At 34.5% G+C, this 21,973-nt stretch overlaps 2 protein-coding genes across 3 annotated transcripts in view; one reads left to right on the top strand and one right to left on the bottom strand.

Annotated features, from left to right (window-relative positions):
* Etf-QO (electron transfer flavoprotein-ubiquinone oxidoreductase) overlaps positions 1–16,663 on the bottom strand; it is a 286,888-nt gene extending 270,225 nt beyond the window's left edge. Inside the window, exons 1-4 of one of the 2 annotated variants that reach the window (XM_081737734.1) lie at positions 16,558–16,663; positions 11,833–11,940; positions 9,997–10,149; positions 4,957–5,115 (exon numbers count right to left, since the gene is read on the bottom strand). In XM_081737734.1, the coding sequence (XP_081593860.1) occupies positions 4,957–5,115; positions 9,997–10,149; positions 11,833–11,940; positions 16,558–16,594 (457 nt within the window). In that variant the 5' untranslated portion in view covers positions 16,595–16,663. Of the gene's footprint in view, positions 1–4,956; positions 5,116–9,996; positions 10,150–11,832; positions 11,941–16,542 lie in introns of both variants that reach the window. The other variant, XM_081737733.1, reaches the window with a different exon arrangement.
* A 1,665-nt stretch (positions 16,664–18,328) lies between these two features.
* The window catches only part of LOC145669543 (uncharacterized), a 46,364-nt gene continuing 42,719 nt past the window's right edge, over positions 18,329–21,973 (top strand). Inside the window, exons 1-2 of the mRNA XM_081737732.1 lie at positions 18,329–18,591; positions 20,343–20,492. Of these exons, the coding sequence (XP_081593858.1) occupies positions 18,532–18,591; positions 20,343–20,492 (210 nt within the window). The 5' untranslated portion in view covers positions 18,329–18,531. The remainder of the gene's footprint in view (positions 18,592–20,342; positions 20,493–21,973) is intronic.

Raw genomic sequence — 21,973 nt, 5'->3', positions numbered from 1 at the left:
CTATGTAGGAAATCAACCTAACCTAACCAATCACAACAATAATTATGTCAAATCACCCAATCGAAGTAGACATAAAAACAATCGAAAGATATGGCGAAATCCCAGGAATATGACAAATTATGTGGATAGACCTAATCGCTGTTCAAGAGATGGCACTTCGTATCAAAATCAGAATCATGATGCAATACATGTACAACATATAGTGGAACCTAATCAAGATTGTGCCGTACAATGTACCTTATTAGAATCCTATGCTAATACCAATTTAAACTGACTCTAGTTAATGAAGTTAGGGTTAAACTCATATCAGTTATATATTCTTGTGAATTTTTATTTTTAAGTTTATGTGTTAATATCAATAATGAAAACAATTCTTATAACTTCGGTATACAGACAATATGAGGAATTATAATTCGGTTCATAATTGATTAAAAGCAAAGATTATTTATATTAGATTGACTTGTGTTGGAAACTTAATCGTCAAAGATTATGTTAAGTATAAGATTCATTCTTTTAAACTAATTATTCAATGAATGTCTTGAATAAGATTCTTCATTATTCTGATGTCTTATAAATCCAATGTTTATTTTGAAATATCATCTAAAATAATTAATATATAATGCGCCCTGAATCACGATGACACATGTATTAAAACGTAATTGATTCTTACGATTTTGACTTCGTACCCTTCAAAAATTATATAATAAGCGACGACGTTTAATAATAAAATGTAATAATGTAATAAATGATAATGAAATGAATATAATTAATGTAATAAAATATAAGTAATAATGAAATGAAAGATTTGTTATAAATATATATATATATATATATATGAAATGTAATGAAGATATACGAGGGGCAATCAAAATGTAAAGGACATATGTAATGTAAGATCACTATTGTAAACGGACCAGTGATTCTTGAAGATAAAAGCCAAGTTCGTTTATGACTTTTATCTTCAGTCCCATCGTCGGGCGACATTTTATATAACGAAATATTGGATAGGTTAATAATTACCTGTACCTTGGGTAGAAAGTGCTCATACATAAGCACTATACCTTATAGAATGTCAATTTAATAATAACAAAAGAAGAAGGTTTTTAATATCGGTAAGATATAGAGATTATTATATAGTTCGTTGCTATAGTTCGTTGCTAGGTAATTGTTTATGGATACCTAATCGTATGTATGTGTGTACGACAGTGTAAAGAAAAAGTACATTAAAAGTGTATCAACGAATAAACCATTTAAAACCGTTCATCAACTTTATAATTCTGATATAGAAGGTGAGAATAATATGATATATAATTACTAGAGATATTTTTTTACATGAAAACAGTTACTACCACTCAAGTTCTTGATATCATCAATCGAACCAGGTTGACGACTACCTTTTGGTAAGTTCGTTATATGCTATTACCAATCGTTACCTCTATTATATCATTGTCAATCATTATATCTATCATTACTATTGTCAGTCATTACCTCTATTATTACTATTATCAATTTACCTCTACCATTACTATTATCAATCATTACCTCTATCATTAACATTGTCAATCATTATTTCTATCATTACTATGTCAACCATTACCGCTATCATTACTATTATCAATCATTACATCTACCATTACTATTATCAATCATTACCAATATTATTAGCATTGTCAATCATTATTTCTATCATTTCTATGTCAACCATTACAGCTATTATTACTATTAACAATCATTACCTCTACCATTACTATTATCAATCATTACCTCTATTATTAACATTGTCGATCATTATCTCTATCATTACTATTGTCAATCATTACATCTATCATTATTTTTTCAATCATTACCTCTATTATTACTATTATCTATCAAATTACAGCAATCATTACCTCTATCACTACTATTATGAACCATTATCTCTATCATTACTATTACCAATCTTACCTCTACCATTACTATTACCAATCATTATCATTAATAATATCAATCATTACCTTCTATCATTACTATTATCAATCATTACCTCTACCATTATTATTATCATTACCTCTACCGTTACTATTATCAATCATTATCATTACTATTATCAATCATTACCTCTGTCATTACTATTAGCAATCATTACCTCTACCGTTACTATTATCAATCATTACCTCTATCATTACCATTATCAACCATTGTTTTTACCATTACTATTATCAATCATTACCTCTATCATTACTATTATTATTTTCACTTTCGCCAAGGAGATTATATTTTTCATGTAGTGTGTGGGTGTTTGTGTGTATTTTCCACTGATGTTGTACAAAAAGTATACAAATTTCATAGACTCCATACAATTTCCCCTGCTTTTATTTAGCCTTTATAAGAGGAAAGGAGCATATTCCCCCCTTCGATTGGTGACCCTTGGAAAAGGTTTGCACTCCCTGAGTGCTCTTTTTATTATTGCACTGTATATACGAGGGGAGTCCGAAAATAAGCTTCTCCTCTAGTTTTCCCCAGGAAATATAACACCAATGGGGAAAACAAGACAGCGGTTGCACGCGCAACATACACAGTTATACGTGGATACCGTTCGCCCGCGATCCTGCAGATGGCGCCGTCGTAGCGCCTGCACAAAGCGAAGACAGTCTCTCAATCTGAATCTGATAACTATGGAAAGAAGGCGTGTGTTGACGTAATGATTAAAGAAGGAAGTTCGAGCAGTTGTGCATGTCGAAACTGAAGGAAGCGATTTGGAACAAACGGCCTGGCCTACTCACATCTGGTATTCTATTGTTGGATGACAATGCGAGACAACAATCAACAACGGCAACGCAAAATCATAGTGCAACTCTTCGGTGTGAGAGCCTTGCCCATCCGTCATACAGTTCTGATATCGCACCCAGTGACTCCCATCTGTTTCCGGCTTTGAAGAAGACGCTTTGGAAGCAATGCCGAAGTCACAGAAGCTGTTCGAGGCTTCTTCCGTATGCAGAGCCCTGAATTTTTCCTGCATGGGTTTTTGAAACTTATAGACCGGTATGACAAATGTCTCAATGTACGTGGTACTTATGTGGAAAAATAAAGGTATGTTTGATCTTGAATGCCACATGCTATCTTGGTCTTGCACCCCCACCTCTGTCTACAGTCGCCTGGGGAAACTTATTTCGAACTCCCTCTCATATCTATACGTTTTTTTTTTTTTTTTTTCGTTTACTCTTGGGTCCCATTTGCAGATTTTGGCTAAGCTGCACCATTTGCAGCATTACATTATATGACCCATAAACTATGGTAAATTTAGCTATGCAAAATTACTGTGGTGCTCCCTTTCCTTAATGCCCTAAGCACTTTGCTCAACAGTTAATGCAACCTTGTCCAGATTCTAGAATCCGAAAAATTTCGCAATTTGGCAAAGAAAAATACATTTTTACAAGTAAGTATTTCTCATTCTTAAAATATGTTCATGTGTACTATCTCTAATTAAACTTAGGACGACTTAAGGGGTAGGGGAAACGCAGAAAGTCTCGCTTTACAGAGTCAAAACTTCTTCAAGTCAAATATCTACAAAATTTCGAATTACTTTGACAAATTGAGATAGGGTCATCATTTGGAGAAGCCAGCTATCTTTCCCACTGAGTTTAAAAAATACATATTTTCTAACCATTTTAAGTTATAGCATCTATTTTTAGGTACGAAAGTAGTGTTTTCATTATTCGATTTAAAAAGTACCAATAAAGCTTTTTAGTTCGTTTTTCTGTTTTGTTTTAGAAGCATAAAGGCATTGTATTTCACATTACGTATGGTTTCAAGCCTTTCTGCGTCGAGACATATGGATTGATGACATCATAACTTAGAAAAAAAAAATGTTAGGCCTATTTTTATTACATTTTGGCCGGTTTACTTTTGCACCTAGAAGATTGAAATTTTGCACAAACATTCAGTGCACTCCTAAGTATTTTTCAGAGTTTACAGATCTCTGCATTAAAACAGAAGGAGTTTAGAGGGGCAAAAAGATTTTTTTTTTTTTAAAAATCCCTTTTTTCGGAATTTTCCCGCCTGAAATATATGATGAAGACATGTGAATGGTACCGTCTCCTATTGTGAAGGCTATTCTATTGCGAAGAGAATGAGGTAAAAGCATGGCCCTAGGATAAAGTGGTCTCTCAGGACCTCTTTTTACCTGAGTTCCGGGTCTTTTGTGGTAATCTGGGGCATTGTGGGACCCACTGGTAAACATTTTCCCCCCTTACTATTCAAGATAGAAGCATGAAATTTTGTACACACATTTAGTACACCCTTTAGTATTTTTCAGTTGATTTTGAGATCTGTGCCTTAACACAGGAGGGTCCAGTGGAGCTCAAAATTAAAAAAAAAAAAAAAAAAATGAAAATTCCCGATTTCTCTCAAACTTTCCTGCCTCAGGGACATGATAGGGAAATGTGAATGGTACTGTTTGAAAGACTGTTTTATTCTGAAGAGAATGAGGTACAAACCATGATCCTAGGATAAATAGGGATGATGCTGTAGCCGCTTCACTAAAAGCCATAAATTAAAAGGGCTAATAATTGGTATACAAGTATACTAATACGGAAACGTGAAACGTTTATGTCGGTGAAGAATTTTGCCCCTGCTCAAACGAAATCTGAAATGAGGCTGCTGGATTATGAACAGATATCTCTTATGCTTACGCGACTCCATTTTGCATCGCAACTGTCATTACGTAGTTTACAAGCACTCGCTAAAATATTTGACAATTCATTTTTTTTTACACACTTCGTACAAACACTAGATTCAGTGGCGCAACCTCACATTTTGTTATTTACGATCTAATTTTGAATTTCTTCGTTTTAACGTACCATGACTTGTCTCATATAGGATCCTGAAAACATTTTTCTTAGGATCCTGAGAAGCATTCTCCGAAAGAAGAGGATAGAGGAGGAATTTAAGATCCAACACTGATTAGATTTAAATTACCTGGCAGAATAGGAATAGAAATTCTAGATTTTTCAGTCAACAATGCGAATTTGTCTGCATTCACAGGTGTATTCAGAGGAGCTCCTTTTTCCTTCCAATCTGGTATTAGCTCGTTCAGCGTTCTTGTTTCTATGCATGCTCCTGATAATATATGGCCTCCTGTTAAAGAAAAACACATATTATTGTTATATATATATAAAGTTTCTTCAAGCTTCATCATCAATAGAATTAAATTGAAAAAATGGAAATTAAACTCATTTCCATAGTCCTTAAAGTTAGGTGTACGTAACTTCTGTAATATCCGAAAACTATTTGGGCTTAACGTAATTAACAGTGGAGGTTGTTACTTTCTCCACATGTTCATATTTATTCCATGTTACTTTTGAGAACCCTTAGATATGTAAATTTATGTACTCTAAAGTATATAAATATGTTTATACCCTAGAAGATAATTTGATGTAACTAACTTAACAGTGTTAAAAGTGATGAGCTGTTACGTGTATCTTAAAAAGAAATATGTTTGTGTTAAAACTGTTAATAACGAAAAACTTTATGTGAATTTTATTGACTTAGTTACACCAAATTAGCTTATATATATATACATAAGGGCGGATAAAAGGAGGGGCTATAGGGCTATACCCCCCTTGACCCTCAGGTATACACTGGATAAAATGGACTTCAATCCTGTTTTACACTGGATAAAGCGGCAAACTATGGTTTAGCCCCTCCCATAATCATATCCTGGATCCGCCACTGCATATATATATATATATATATATATATATATATATATATATATATATATATATATATAAGCCAATGTCCTAACCGCACTGGAGTACCGGTTCGGATCACACATTAAGCTATAGATTCACGTCTCATATAGCCTCACTGGTAAAAGAGAACAACAACCATATACAAGGGATTCCTCAAAGGAACGTAGATATTCCCTATAGCCTGGTAAGTAATTCCTACGTTAATTTGGGAAATTCCTCGCATACATCTTGAGGAGGTTTGAAACATATTTTTCAATCGAGGAGGTATCACTTCGAGTGTCATATTCTAAACCGCACTCTCTACCTTGCGTTATTTTTGAATTACAGTCCCCTCAAGTTCACTCTACCACGCTTTCGGCACCTTATATTAATCAAACTATCCCTCACTGACCAAAATTCCACAGGACTTTTTTGCTGGTTTCGGTGTCGGGAATCAGCTCCGGAAATTTGTTCAAATAGTTTCTTACCATCCTGTATATATATATATATATATATATATATATATATATATATATATATATATATATATATATGTATGTATGTATGTGTGTGTGTGTGTGTTAAGTACGTTTTAATAGTTTTACGCATCTAAGAAATCTCAAAAATAACATGGAATTAAATAGTAACGTGTGAACAAAAATGAAAAGTGAAATGAAATCTTAAAGTTTAATGTCCCACGATTATTTCCTTTAGGCTAAGGAAGACGATGATTAATGCAAGTGAATGAGGATAGAAGAATTGGTGGAATGAAAAAGGAGGAGGACTCGGAAGTACCCTGAGAAAACCCACGAGGACGATGTTCGGCCAGTCAACCCGGTTTGTAGACATTATTTACCGACTACGTCACACTGTACTCTTCAATTAAGTCATATCAAGTTGTAACGTATGATCTTTCATTGTTACATTATATATATAATAACTATCAGTTTTATCTGACAACGCAAGAATTCACAACGAAATGATCGCTATTTTGTAAACAGCTTCTATAAACGAAAAACTTTTTCCTACAAAAGTGATTTGATTTCCCATGATCCTTTCAACAACGTATCTTACCTTTACATATCTTACATTTAAAAGTATAAGATGCTCCTGCGGGGCTCCGTGATAAACGGGCCCTATGGAATGAGGAGAACACTCCATTGATGCAACTTCTGACATGTTTTCTGCATCACTTGTTGTTTTATCTTATTATTCCTAGTAGGGGTCGCGGTCAAGGGCACCGATTTCTCTATAAATTTGGGGGGGGGGCACTCAGATGCAGAAGGTATATACATGAGGATTTTAAGACAAATTGCATTCAAATTACGCCATTATTGTATATTCATGAATACAATAGGGGGGCCCCACATGAGTTCCCCCCCAGGATCGGCGCCCTTGGCCGTGGTGACTTGAGTGGTAGAGCGTCAACCTCTGGTGTATGGGGTCCTGGGTTCGATCCCAGCTCACGCTAAATTACCTTTGTGGTGGACAAACACCGTGTGCGTGGGTTTTCTCAGGGTTCTCCCGTTTACTCCCACTTTCTTCATTCCAACATTTCATTCATTTCTCATCATCACCGTCTCCTTTAGTCCAGCCGGCATAATTGTGGGACGTGAAACTTAAAGATTTCATTTCATTTTTTATTATCACTAGTTGTTTGTAGAAGGCACGGTGGCTCAATGGAAGAGCTCTCCCCTCTGGTGCTAGTGGTCCATGGTTCGATCCGAGGCCAAATGAATGTGTGGTGGACAACTCTGTGTATGCAGGTTTTCTCGGGATTCTCCTGTTTTCTCCCACATTATCATTCTTTCATATATATATATATATATATATATATATATATATATATATATATATATGTTTTTTTTTTTTTTAAACTGTTATTCGCTTCCACTAATCATCCGTCTCCTTTAGTCCAAATGGCATATGTGTACAACGTAAACAAGAAATATCTTCCTTTTTAGTCATATATATATATATATTTTTTTTTTCAGTCAGTTGTATATGACATTTTATCTGAATGTGCGAGAACTAACACTAATAGTGGTCATTTCGGAAACGGTCCCCCACACTAAATACTTTTTCTTACAAAAGTAGTTTTGTTTCCCGTGATGTTCCCAATGATGTAAAAAAAAAAAATGAAATAAAGTGAAATATTTAAGCTTTACGTTCCATGGTAATATCAGTTAGGCTAAATAAGACGGTGATGGTGAAAAATGAATGAAATGATGGAATGAAGAAAGTGGGAGGAGGAAACGAGAGAACCACGAGAAAACCCACGAACACGGTGTTTGTATACCACAAAAGCTCATTTAGCGCGAGCTGAGATCGAACCAAGGACCCCATGCACCAGAAGTGAACGCTCTACCATATAAACAATTATATCTTGCTATTCAAAATGTTCGCATATGTCAGGACTCATGATAAGGAGTCATGTCGGGCAAGTAGAGGGTTCCATTCGATCCCCCTCAGACATTTTCCCATCTCACTTTTCGTTTCATACTTTTATCTCCAACTGTTTGTGGTTTATACACACTGGATGTTTTGTCTGAAACACCCCACATATACTGTGTATACAGGTTACTTTTAAAAATTAATCCATTAGCTATTGTTTGATTTAAGTCCTCTAGAAAACTAGCAGATTTATTTCTTTAAAACAAGAAAAATTATAAACGTTTGCTATTTGAACTTTTGGATATTTCAACATTTGTCGTCTTAAATGATATTGCCCACTGATAAGATTTTCATAGCTTCTTATTAAGGTCATCGCTGACCACGACAGAAGCCATGAAATCTACCTATAGTACGGGAGCACGATATCTAATAAAATGTCGTCAGAAGAAACAGTATGTAAAATGGGTTAATATGTTACTACTAATTTTGAATAACTTATTTCGCTATTAAGGAGTGTGCTTTGAAGTGAATTTGCTTCACATTGTATTTGTGGGAAATACATATTGCTAAATAACTGTGAATTGAAGATCAAATTTAATGATAACAACTTCGGTATTGCATACCCGAGACAGCAATTCAATCTTACTTAGCTTCATAATTATTAATTCACACTGAAATTATGACATCGATTTCCTTCAATGTCCATAACTAAGTAGGTAAATTTTCCCTGACTCTCCCTGAATTTCCATGACTAAGTAAGTAAAGTTTCCCTGGCTCTCCCTGAATTTCCATGACTACGTAAGCAAATTTTTCCTGACTCTCACTGAATTTCCACGACTAAGTAAGTAAATTTCTCACTCTTCCTGAAATTCCATGTCTAAGTAAGTAAATTTTTCCTGACTCTCCCTGAATTTCCATAACTAAGTAGGTCAATATTCCCTGGCTTTCTCTGAATTTCCAAGACTAAGTAAGTAAATTTTTCCACTCTTCCTGAATTTCCATGACTAAGTAAGTAAATTTTCCCTGACTCTCCCTGAATTTCCATGACTAAGTAAGTAAATTTTTCCACTCTTCCTGAATTTCCATGACTAAGTAAGTAAATTTTCCCACTCTCTGAACTTCCATGACTAAGTAAGTAAATTTTATCTGACTCTCCCTGAATTTCCATGACTACGTAAGTAAATTTTCCCTGACCCGCAACAATAATATTTCTGGTGAAGTTTAAAAAAAAAATTCTCACAATTCCCATAGCCATCCAACGATCTTCTTTTTATTTCTTTTACAAGTAAATACAGTATAAGCTTACTTTATTGCTGTAAATACTTATTATGAATAAAACTTTCGGTATTTGGAATGCAACAAAACACTAGTACCAAACAATATGTATCCATTAACGTAATATCTTGACGATCTGAATATACCCATAAGCATAAACAAGTAAACATATATTATAATTTGGCCTCTCTCTCTTTGAATACCTACAACCAACAAACCTATCTTATTTTTTCAGTGGTTTGCATTAATTCTTTGGGTATTCTTCACATCTTCTGTGAGCTGCTGTAATGATTGTTAACATTATTTGAGTAATAGGAACACTATGAATACTTTTGTGAAATCTAATTGTATTTTCCCTGACTCTTTTGTTACATATAGAAATTTCAAGGACTGTTGGCATATTTTAAAGCATTTCACGGACTTTCCTGATCCCACTTTAGTTCTCCTTACTTTTCCATGACTTTCCCCAACTTTCAAGATCAGTGCGAATCCCGTAATAATACCTCAGTATGGGGCACCCAACCCTACTACTATCGTATATTTGCTACACGAATCCGTAACAGGTCTACTACTGCTATACAGTCTAGCGTAGCTAACAATAAACAGTAAAACTAACCAATTTCAGCAGCTTTCTCCACAAGACATACTCGAATCTCCTTCCCTTGTTGTTGTGCCAGTTGTTTTAATCGAATAGCTGCCGACATTCCAGCTGGACCGCCTCCAACGATAACTACATCTGTCTCATCTACAAACCGCTCCATATTCACATCTGGAAATAAATAAAGAATATACGTATATGTGATGTGTAAAGCAACCTCAAAACATAAAAAGCATAACAACACTTTAGACATGTAAGGATGATACTCAACATGATTTTAGTTATCTAAGAATCTAGATGCAACTAATTTTATAAAAGCATACAGAGGCTATTCCGCGTATATGAGACCAAACTGTACTTACCAAGTAGTTACGAAAATTAATAGCGCTAGATGCAGTAGTGCTCGATGTGTCTCTCATGGTTCCGAACGATGGCCTAGCAACGTAGTTTTCATTGGACAACTACGAGAGACGGATATTTTTTCCAGGGTTGGCTTGTTTAAACCAAGGTGGTTTAAATCTTGGTTTAAACTAGCTGTTTTTTTTAAAAAAAAAAAAATGGTTTAAACCAAAAAACGAAAAATGTTCGTAAAAGTGTAACTATTCGTAAAATCTTGATTTACATACATTTGTGGGTTATCACGTTTCATTCCCATATATTATTCGTACTAAATTCAGACTTAAATTCCCCACTCTTTACTCAAAAAGATTATATTACAAAAGCAACTTTTTTTATGTAACTTTCTGGATGTTTCTTTTGTGATTTTTTAAATATAGTTTGTTATTATTGTTATGCAACCAAAGGAAAATTCTAAACATTCCTTCGTTTTAATAATGTTTACTATTGATAAAATACATCGAAATGCCGTACTTTTTTGGGGACGGGGGTCATATAAACCCCACGAGAGGCAATTATTGAAATAAGAATCTTTGGTAGCCATTTATTTATAAATCGGTCAGAGCCAAAGTGGGCTCAAATAATTCGTATCTTTATTCACTTTCTTTACTGATATGCAAAGTAAGTCGCTATATTTCTTTAACTTGGACTAATGAAAGTCGTAGTGAACTGACTTGGACTAAATTAGTTTTTCTGTACTCTGTATTACTTTGAAATTGTCCATATGTAATTCTGTATAATAGTTCCACTTGTGCAATTGATCTTTTTGTCCTTCTGTCCTAATGACTCTTGACAATTATATTAACAAATATGTGAAGATCAGTCAACGTATTTTTATCAGGAGTCCTTCGTGAATGAGTCGGCAGACGTATCGCATTTGTGGCCAATTAGTCCCGGTTTCGAGTTGAAATGGAGGACAATTTCTCTTGGATGTAAGCCGAGAAGCGGTTTGGATTCCGCTTTAAGCTTATGTGACCCCTTCCAGCATAACCCGGTTGTTGCATACTAACACCAAGGCGAAACAAGCTTATTTTTGTCCATGTGTGATATAAATATAGGACAAATTATTTAAACCAAAAAAACCTGGTTTAAACCAAAAAAACCGGGTTTAAACAAAAAAAACTGTTTTTTGGTTTTTTCAATAAAAACCATGGTTTTTGCACACCCTGATTTTTTCCATTCATCTTTCACAACTTTCCAAAGTGCACTCACAGCTGTCACATGTCTCTTGCAAAATACCCTTTTAAGCAGTTGAACGTTCTAACCACTATCCTCCTATATAGTTATCTATACTTGTAGTTTTGTCTACCTATCCCAGTATGTATGTTAACTTGAACACATAATTAACATTTTATGTTTGTAAAGTTTAGAAAATAATGCCTACTTGATGTTTATATTTCTAGCCTTAGTGCATTCAAAGATAGACACAACGAGTTATTTCTATAAAAGAATACCTACCTTTCCATCGTGGATCTGTTTCTCGTGGCACGATTGTATAGTGAGTCGTGATTTTTGGAAAAGATTTGTCGGCGTAGCATCTTTTAACAATTTTTAATACTTCTGGAACTGCAATCATAAAATAAATAAATAAATAAATAAATAAATAAATGACGAATTAAGACACCTTATATATGCATTTATTACTAGGGTTGATTGATGGGAGTGCCGTACGCAGAGGTTCGAATATTTACAGATTACAGAATTCATCTATAGGCCTAAGTAGTGTATAATACCTTCTCAGTTATAAGTGTGAACACATTTATTCTTTACGTACGTAGCTTTCCATTAGCTGCGAACTGAAGGTAGTTTCATAATTTGACGTATTCACCCACTTAAAACTTTTCTTTTGAAGTTACACTGACGAAGGCGACGGTACTCTGTTGAAACATTTTGTCGCTGTCTACATTATTATAAGATACTTATAGGTAAGTTCTTTTTAACTGTCAGCTAATTGAGTTTATTTATTATTCTTATAAAAATTAAATGTCTTTACTTTCGAAACATGTAGTTTCTAACATTCATAACCTCTTTACTTCAGAAGCCACAAACTTTAGCATGAATATTTTGCTAGCTATGAATTTCATAGGGCACTAAAGAATACGAAACAAATTACCCATTTTATAAGATTATGTTTCCATATTTTACCATTATCTGTTGTGTTGAACCATGAAATAGAGAAAGATTCATTGAATCGAAGTGAAATTGATATTACGGACTTAAATTTTTATCGAAATCTTTATATTTATTTCTACAGTGGGGCAAGCTTTAATATGGTCATTTCATTCAATGAATCGATACATAGGGAACTGGAACACTACTACTACTACTATTATTATTATTATTATTATTATTATTATTATTATTATTATTATTATTATTATTATTATTATTATTATTATTATTATTATTGAAAGACTTATGAGTAATACGATGTACCAATATTTAGAAAATTTAGAGGAAATATGTGTTCTATAAGAATGAAAGACTAATATAAATTATGCATACGCAGGGCTTGAAAAATCCACTCGCCTGCTCGCCAGTGGCGAGTAAACTCCGCCATACAGCTACACATATCCACAAGAAATTCAGTAATAAATAGATGTCACTCTTTATTTGTAAGAGACATGCCAATAAACAAAATAAAAATGTATTGATACGTTTACTGTATCGCAAAGTGATTTTTGTTTATAAACACCGTGACTGCAAAATGGTTTGGCTAGTAGATTTTTGGCTGGCTAGTACTTGCAAGTAAGATTTTTCAAGCCCTGTGCATTTAAGGTTGCTTTAAAGGAACAAGTTTTGCCGATAGATAGCAGTACAGTCTTCGTATCTCTCCCATGTATTTGTTATCTTTCACGAAAATTTACGATTTCTCTTACAAATATCAACCTACATACTTCAAATTTTTAGAAAAGGAACTTCATAATCTATCGAAGGCAATAATCCGTGCCGATTCTTTATTCAGATATTTCTTCATTGTTGAAATGGTTTGATTGTTGAAAGGATATCAAAACCTTTAACAATGGAACTGTTTCAACAATGCAGAAAATTCTAAATAAAAAATCGGCACGGATTGTTCCCTTTAATAGGTTATGAAGTTCCTTCTCTAAAAATTTGAAGTCTCTAGGTTGAAATTTGTAAGAGAAATTGTAAATTTTTGTGAAAGGTAAAAAACATATGGGAGAGATACGAAGACTATATGACATGTATCGGCAAAACTTGTCCCTCTACACTAACCTTAATAGCAAAGAACTTCAGAGAACACCAATCACCAGGCATTATGTCCTAAACTAGTCCATAACAAAAACATTTGTATGCTGTCGACGATGGAAATATTTTACCTAGGTACTTCTCTCTATTCGGAACTATAATTAACCTTCCAACGTCCAATCAGTATTGACAAACCGTCCGAAATGTGATAGCTGTAACGAACGTATTACCTACCGACCTTACAAGAAACGAAGAGATAGATCCTTTAATGTGGTTGTTGGAAATCACGTGAAATCAAGTTCAATAGGTTCGGTACATTTTAAAAAAAAGGTTCGAAAGCAAGTACAGTACTAGCAAAACACAATAAAAGGTTAAACTAGTGCGTTTTAAATTGACTGTACACAGCACTCACCCCAATATCATCGGTGTCCTAATTTCTTTTGTGCTGTTAGCCTACCTTCGCTGGCAAACAAATTCTCTTATGCAACCAACATTTTAAAAACTGGAAATCTTATGATAGACAGTTTAGTTGAACCAGGAAAGGTGTATTCTCCTAAGCCAAACCTTCACCAGCTATGTAGTTACTAAATACAATTTTCAAGGCTAAAAGAATTCTATCTAAGCGACAGGATGTAATAATTTGCTACTGATAGACCTAAATGTAATCTGCACCGCATTCGGTAAAAAGATTTGGGTTAAATGCCGCAGATTTGGGCCAGAAATGTGAAAAATATGTAAACTTTACTGGAAAGAAATGGTAAATTGGCTATTTTTCATGAAGCTCACTCTACGGTAACTAAAAAAGTTTAACAGGTTGACTGCCATGAGACACGAATTCTGATCTCACATACATATTTTGTGTAGGCCATTTTGTGTAGGATCAATATTAACAGACGAAAATCATATTCACGAAGAAATTAAATGTCGACTAAAAGCAGGGAATTCGTGTTACTATTCGGTTCAAAATCTTTTGTCGTCGCGAATTCTGTCGAGGAATTTGAAGGTTAAAATATATAAAACGATAATCATGCCTGTTGTTCTGTATGGTTGCGAAACATGGTCGCTTACTCTGAGGGAAGAACATAGACTGAAAGTATTAGAGAACAGGATCCTGAGAAGAATATTCGGACCCAAGAGGAACGAGAATGGGGAATGGCGGAAGCTTCATAACGAGGAACTACATAGTTTATACGGTTCACCCAACATTGTTAGAGTCGTCAAGTCTAGGAGGCTTAGGTGGGCAGGTCATGTAGCTAGAATGGAAGAAAGTAGAAACGCTTTCAAAGTCTTGACTGGTAGACCCATAGGAAAACGACCATTAGGAAGACCTAGGCGCAGATGGGAGGATAATATTAAGATGGATCTCGCAGAGATAGGAATACAAAGTAGAAACTGGATGCAATTAGCTAAGGATAGAAGTCAGTGGAGAGCTTTTGTGAACGCGGCACTGAACCTCCGGGTTCCATAGGCCATAGAGTTAGTTAGTTAGTTAGTTAGGCCATGAGACCTGTTTTCAGGTTTCACTACAACTGCTTCAGGCCTTGAGGTCTTTATCAATACCTCACCTCGTACTTAATAATATGGATTGAAATATTCGTTTGACCTCAGAAAGTTGCAGATATAGAAGTAAACAAAAATCACAGAAATAGTGGCAATTTTAAAATTTCGCGGCGTGACCCCAAGCTAAGGAAACCACTTTACCCCCATGGCAGTCAACCTGTTTTAATGTGGAATTTTGAAACGTCAGAAGCTGCGTGTTGTTGATTCCATTTTGAGTGGAGGTATGCTCACATTAGACATTAGGGTGTAATGAGGAAATTAGTTTCCCGTATTCAAACAAGATGGCAGTTCCATGTGACACTGACATTAGAGTTTTATAAGAACGTATATTGGCAAAGACGAAGTTATTATGTTTCGTGATAAGCATGAATTATTGAAATTGAACAGAAAGTGTGGCAAATGTAGAAAGACATTGGAAATAGAAAGATGGAGGAACGGTTAAATATTCAAATGTGAACATTATGTTCATAGTGTAAAAAAGAAAAAAAGAAAAGAAAAGAAAAAAGAAAATAGTACATAGAACTTTATTTATCAAAATACTTTTTCAAGTCCTTTACTACAAATGAGTCAGTTGTCCATAGCTTTATGAACGCTTACGTGTTAAGAGAGGAACATAACGTAACACAGTGCTTTTAGCGACATACTCGTTAACGCGCATACCCATCATCACTGATGCACCTGCTTTCTTCGGATGCATCCCCCGTAGAAAGCTGTTACTTGGACCCCCTTCAACACTCCTACCATGACTCGGTTAGACAGCATTCTTGCTTATAGTGATCACCTAGCACAGGTTGGTTTGTAGCTTTTACACCGTAGATTTAATGATATATTTCCGAACGCATTATTTACACGCAAAACGGTAATGATCTCTTAAAGTGAATGTAAACCAAGAAATTCTTAGAGAAACACATTCTAAGGCAGAAATAGTGAATTTCCTGATAAATGACAGAATTAAGTTTCTAAGTCTAAAAATTCTGGGTCTACTCTGAAGCACGAAGGTCATAGATTTTGTTTAATATTGCTACTTTTTGCCTTCTATATGTACCCTGTACTCTACCTTGCTCTTCGATATTATGTACAGTACAAGGCAGATTACATAACACTGCCATTTGGAACTACCATTGTAGATTTGAGAAGTATCATGTGAAAGATGGCTTTTAGTGTTAAAGCATTAAAACATTATGCTTCGGAGAACTAAATCACAATAAAAGAAAACTAAAATATGACTCCTTGACCCTCTGTTAACTTTGCATTTTTTGAACTATATTATTATAAATGGCAACTAGAAGTTCCCGTTCTTTTAATGGCATAGAAGTTTGTACATACAATATTTATCTGTACAGTATTAACATATTCATTAATGGAAGCATTATGTGCAAATTCATTCTGACTTCTTACAATTTATGCCCTTACAGTTTCTCGACTGTCGAAGTCCCACGGCCGCCGCCATTTTTAATGATCACACTCACAGTATTGCCAGGTGCGGAAATGGAACCACAGTGCAAGGACATATTTCTGAAACAGCAGGTTCAGTGTGTCCACTGCTAGTACTTTCATACTAAATCTAGTACCTTTTATATTATTTTAGTGTTTTAGTACGTTCACCAACTAAATCCAATAATCTAGTATCTTTCTTCTCCCTTTATTTTCTCATAAATACATATGAGAGAAAGGAATCTCATGAAACTTTGGCAATGTACATAAATTTCACTTTTCTGGTAACTTCTCCTGACTGTTATTTTTCAACAGTGGTCTTTACAAGATCAGAAGTGGGACATACCTGTCGTCCGGTCGCCTCCTATAACAAATAAGTGACCACAGTAAACAATATTAGATATTTGGTGATCCGTTTAAACAGTAGGCTATTAAGGAATTAAAACTCGACTTTCTCAATAAGCCCATTTAATATTTCTTGTTTTCCTCCTACATCCTCTATATTTGTCATACATGTGTTACTTTAGTGGTTTTACAGTGAGTTCTAATAAGAGAGTTAAGTAGGGATTCCGCCAGAATTCTTAGTTGGGGAGTGTAAAGTCAAAATTGCGAGGGTGTAGGTAGTTTGCATGGTTTATATCGAATTTTGACTGTAAAAATTTAAAGTTTGTGTTGGAGGCCACGGTGGCTCAGTGGTAGAGCGTTCACCTTTGGTGCTTGGGGTCCCGGGTTCGATCCCAGCCCCCGCCAAGTGAACTTTGTGGTGGACAAACTCCGTGTTCGTGGATTTTCTCGGGGTTCTCCCGTTTCCTCCCACTTTCTTTATTCCACCATTTCATTCATTACTCATCATCACCGTCTCCTTTAGCGTAATCGGCATAATCGTGGGACGTAAAACTCAAAGATTTCATTTCATTTATTTAAAGTTAGTGTCCTTTTAAGAATGTTGGAGTCACTCCCCCACCCACAGTGGAGGGTAGCTGCCGGAATCCTAATAAGATATTAATATTGTTAAATGTCATAAATATGGTGAAAGAGGAGCAGATAAAATTTTAATATTTTTTCCCTAGATCTAGTACTTTCTTCTGCATAGTTTAGTACAAGATATTTTTGCTGGGTGGTCACACTGAGCAGGTTTTAGCATCAACGGAAGCGAAAGGCAAAATCCCTCTTTTGTTTTACATTGCGAGGATTTCCATTAAAATACTAATTAAATATTGATATAAAATGTGCCTTAAAATATTTCCTCAAATGTTAGGAGATATCAAAGGAAGAAATATCCTCCGAATTAATAATAATAATAATAATAATAATAATAATAATAATAATAATAATAATAATAATAATAATAATAATAATAATAATAATAATAATAATAATAATAATAATAATAATAATAATAAGAAACATAATTGGCCCATGCCATAGGTTCCTGCAGTCAACGTAAAAAAAAAAAAAAAAAACTAGTGGGAATCCTTATTTCAGTAACTGTAAGGAATTTAGAGAATGTAGTGTGCCAGAATTTTTGTTAGCATGAAACGAAAAGAAATTTTCACTTACTACTTTTCTAAAATCAGAAATATTAATATGAATAAAACGTGAAAATTTTATTTGAAGATAATGTATACTATTAAATGACAAGACAAATGCGTGTTAAATGATACATATTCGGTTTTTACATTAACTCAACATTACTACTACATTTCGAAATTAGTAGCACTGGCTTTACATAGCTGGCAACACTCATTAGAAAAAGAAGAAGTGGGCCATAAAACGGATCCTATATTGTTCTGCTTCTGCGCCCCAAAAAGAAAAAGGAAGGTTATGTTGCTGCTGTTGCAACCTGTGTGCTGTCGTGGACAAAATTTTTTGACCAAAGAAAGAATTATTTTTGTCCAAATGACAGGACGCTTGTACTTACAGTTATAATATTTATTTTACTTTCTTGTAAATATGGATTTTGGTAGCCTTTTATACGAAGCATACAAGAATGACAAGCAAAAGAAAGCTGAGGTAAGATCAACATATCAAGCGTATGGAAATTTCCAGCATAAACTCATCATGTGAAATTCGATCTGAATTGAAAATATCCCTACATATTAAAGTCGTTTTTTTAAGTCCTGCGTTCATTTTATGTAGGATTCAACATATGATTATACATAAAATAAAGTAATGTAGGTCATCGTAAATACTGTTAAAAATAAAGTTTCTGAAGAACTCCCGTTATGTGATATCAGTCCACATAATTACTTCTGTATAGACTTCTAAAAGTTATAAGCAGGTAATAAACATGTGCTTTCTATTTAAGGTATCCACAGGAATTACGGACTTATATCTTTCCGAAATTGTGCACTAGTATCATTTAGTTATCTTGTTTTAATGCACGTAATTGCATTGCTTGATGTAGTTTTATTTTAGGAGAGCATAACGTATCATAAATTGACAGTGCAAAAAACACTAACCTAGCTGTGCCAGGAAGACAAAAAAAAAAGTCAAACCCACGCCAGGGTAGGGCGAAACTGGTGGGCCCTCGTCCATAGGAGACAGGTCAACGATGATGGGTATGTGCGTGAACAAGGATGGTGGGAATACTGGCTATCGTGTTACTAAGTATTTTAACGTGTCGGACAGTTTTGTCATTATGGATCATGACTTAACATACTATATTGACAGAAATTAACCTCATCATGACTCCTTTATTGACTACTACATGCTTAAAATCATACAATCTTGGCCATATTATGCTTGCAAATAGTTTTTGTACGCAAATTTACTAACTGATTGCCACGAAATGATACAAATGTACGTTATATATAGGTGCTGATCAAGTTTAGGCCCACCATATTTAGCAAGATTTGCAGGTAAAGCCAATATTCTGCATGCAAAAACATGTTCATGAACATATTTCTACAGGCAGCATAATTAATAAGTAATACAGCTATATTTTATATTTAGAAGTGTAGTGTACGTAAAATCAACACAACACAAGTGCTTTACGACAGTTGAGATAAATGAATGCATATGAAAGATGAGTGTATTTTGTCATTTTCCGCCAGCGAAGTATTTCTGCACAGTTTCCAAAGTTGTATTCTATGTTCGCAAGCGTAGCGTTAGTAGTGTGAAATCATTACAGTGCTATATCAACAAGTATGATTGCGAAAAACCACATCTTTTTACAACGTTTGCTTACGCGAATAGTCTATCCATTATCGCTGGCGCGACTGCTCCATTGGGAAGTGCTGTCGCGCAGGCCGCTCAGTCTTACCCTGGCCTGATCACATATATGCTTTGTAGTGACTACCTAGCACAAGTTGGTTTGTGCCTTTTGCACCTTTTTTTTTAGCATATGTCTGAACGTTAAATATATACGCAAATCGTGAAAGAATTGTAATTACGTGTGGTGGCCCTTTAAATTTCATCTATTATTGTGAGGTATTTTGTCATGTCGCCTGCGCATTTGTTTTGGAGGATACTAAGAAAAAAAAAACAATGTAAGTATTATAATTTCTCAACAATAGGCTTGTCTCGTATTCTTCCTCTTGGGCAATATATTATTCAACAATTATGAATCTCAAATATAATTACGGACCTTACTTTTTCCACTTCCAATAAGGATAGTACTTATACATATAATCAGCTTTTCCTTAAACTGATATTGTTTGTACAACTCATAATGTTCACGGTTTCTCTATGTATTCAACTGTAATTGCAAAATTGTTTCATTTTTCTTCGATGGTTAACGCATGTCCTCTTTGATTTCGTAGGAGCCAATACGATGCTACCGTTCAAGCTTTGCTCCTCCAAAGAAGGAACAAAAGAACAAAGCCTCTCTGTCAGTCAACGTTCAAAAGTTTCTGGCTAAAAAGGAAGAGGAAGAAAAGAAGAAACAGGAAGAAGCTGTGAAGAAGAAAGAGGTAAGAAAAAATTCTAACATAAAGCAAAAAATAAAAAACAAATAAATAAAAGCAAGAGCATCGAATTTTAGGGAATTTGCATACTTATGTAAGGCGCTATATTTCTTTCCCAAGCGAAAATAATTAAAGTCTTGCTAACAAAAGTTCTGGATTCGATTTTGATTTGGCGAAGAATATTAGAAATGCCATTATTAGTCAAACAATTCTGTGCGTACAGTCAGCAGAAAAAAGCAGACGCGTTTCACATTGTGATACTGTGGTAAATGTACAAGCTCTCGATATTCAATAGGGATGCAAATAACCACTCGCCAGGGACGAGTAGTTCATCGGTGCGGGCGAGTAGTTAATATCATATCGAAGTAAGTAAATGGTTTCTAATGTGGAATGTGGGCTAGCAGCTTTTTTCTTCGGCTAGTAAAATTTTGTTGCTTATTTGCATCCCTGATCTACCACTTCCAATTGCAACAGAAGGATAAGTACAGATTTGGAACCTGTTCTTGAGACGATCAATCCATATAAATAAACAATTTCTCGCTATTTCAGGCTTTCCAATGCTCCTATATTTTAACGAAACCTCCTAAATTTTTGTGGCGTTCCTACTTCCACTTGTGAAAATAATATAAGGAAATAAGGTGTAGGTGATTGGAGGGCCTTTTGTCTCCACAGTAGGGTAGTTGAAGGGAGACTCTTCTGTGTTTCGTCCTTTCCTGCTCATTGTCTAAAGATAATTATACCAAACAATATACAGTAGCGCTGTATACAAACAATATACTGCAGAAGATGAAAGTGTAACTGATACTTTTACTGTTGTATATATTTTCTTACATGCACTAAGTTCTGTGTGCAATTGTGTGTTTAGATACTTAACAAGCCAACTCTAACTTAGAAATGATAGGATCTTGAAAGTGATGTAATTGTTCACATCTTGGAGACGTATACTTACAAACACTGATTTTCTAATGCAGATCCTTTTTACACTTTACTTATGATCGTTGCGTAGTACTGCTGAGCTACGTACGAAAACACTAAGAAACTCGTATAAAATTTTGCAACGAGATAATTACCCATTTAGTTATATTTAGAGTAGAATGTATGTTCATATAACAATTTGTGTAATTTCCATGTGATTTGTTTTAATTGCTGCCTATTGGATAATTGAAGTGTTCCCTTTTCACAGCTTCACGAAACCTCCTTTTTTTTTTTTTATTAGTATTGGAAAGCCTGCTATTTATTAAGGTTCGCTGTATCAGATTTTTTACAGCGTACCAGGGTGTCTGTCGGTCACGAAATCAGAAAATGGTCATGAAAGTCAAGAAATTTAGCTTTTGGGTCACGAATTTTTTTTATCTGTACAAATATAAGCACAGACTGGAAAATTGTATTCTTTAAAACGTCAAAATTCACCACCAAAAATGTCTATACTCGGCTTTAGACGCTACTAAATCGCAAGCAAAGCATTCTTCTATCGCATGCATGAAATT

The sequence above is a fragment of the Thermobia domestica genome, chromosome 14 (assembly GCF_964235325.1).
Source record: "Thermobia domestica chromosome 14, izTheDome1.hap1.1, whole genome shotgun sequence".
NCBI lineage: Eukaryota > Metazoa > Arthropoda > Insecta > Zygentoma > Lepismatidae > Thermobia > Thermobia domestica.
Note: the sequence above shows the minus strand (reverse complement) of the source record. Positions and strands in the feature narration are given on the sequence as shown.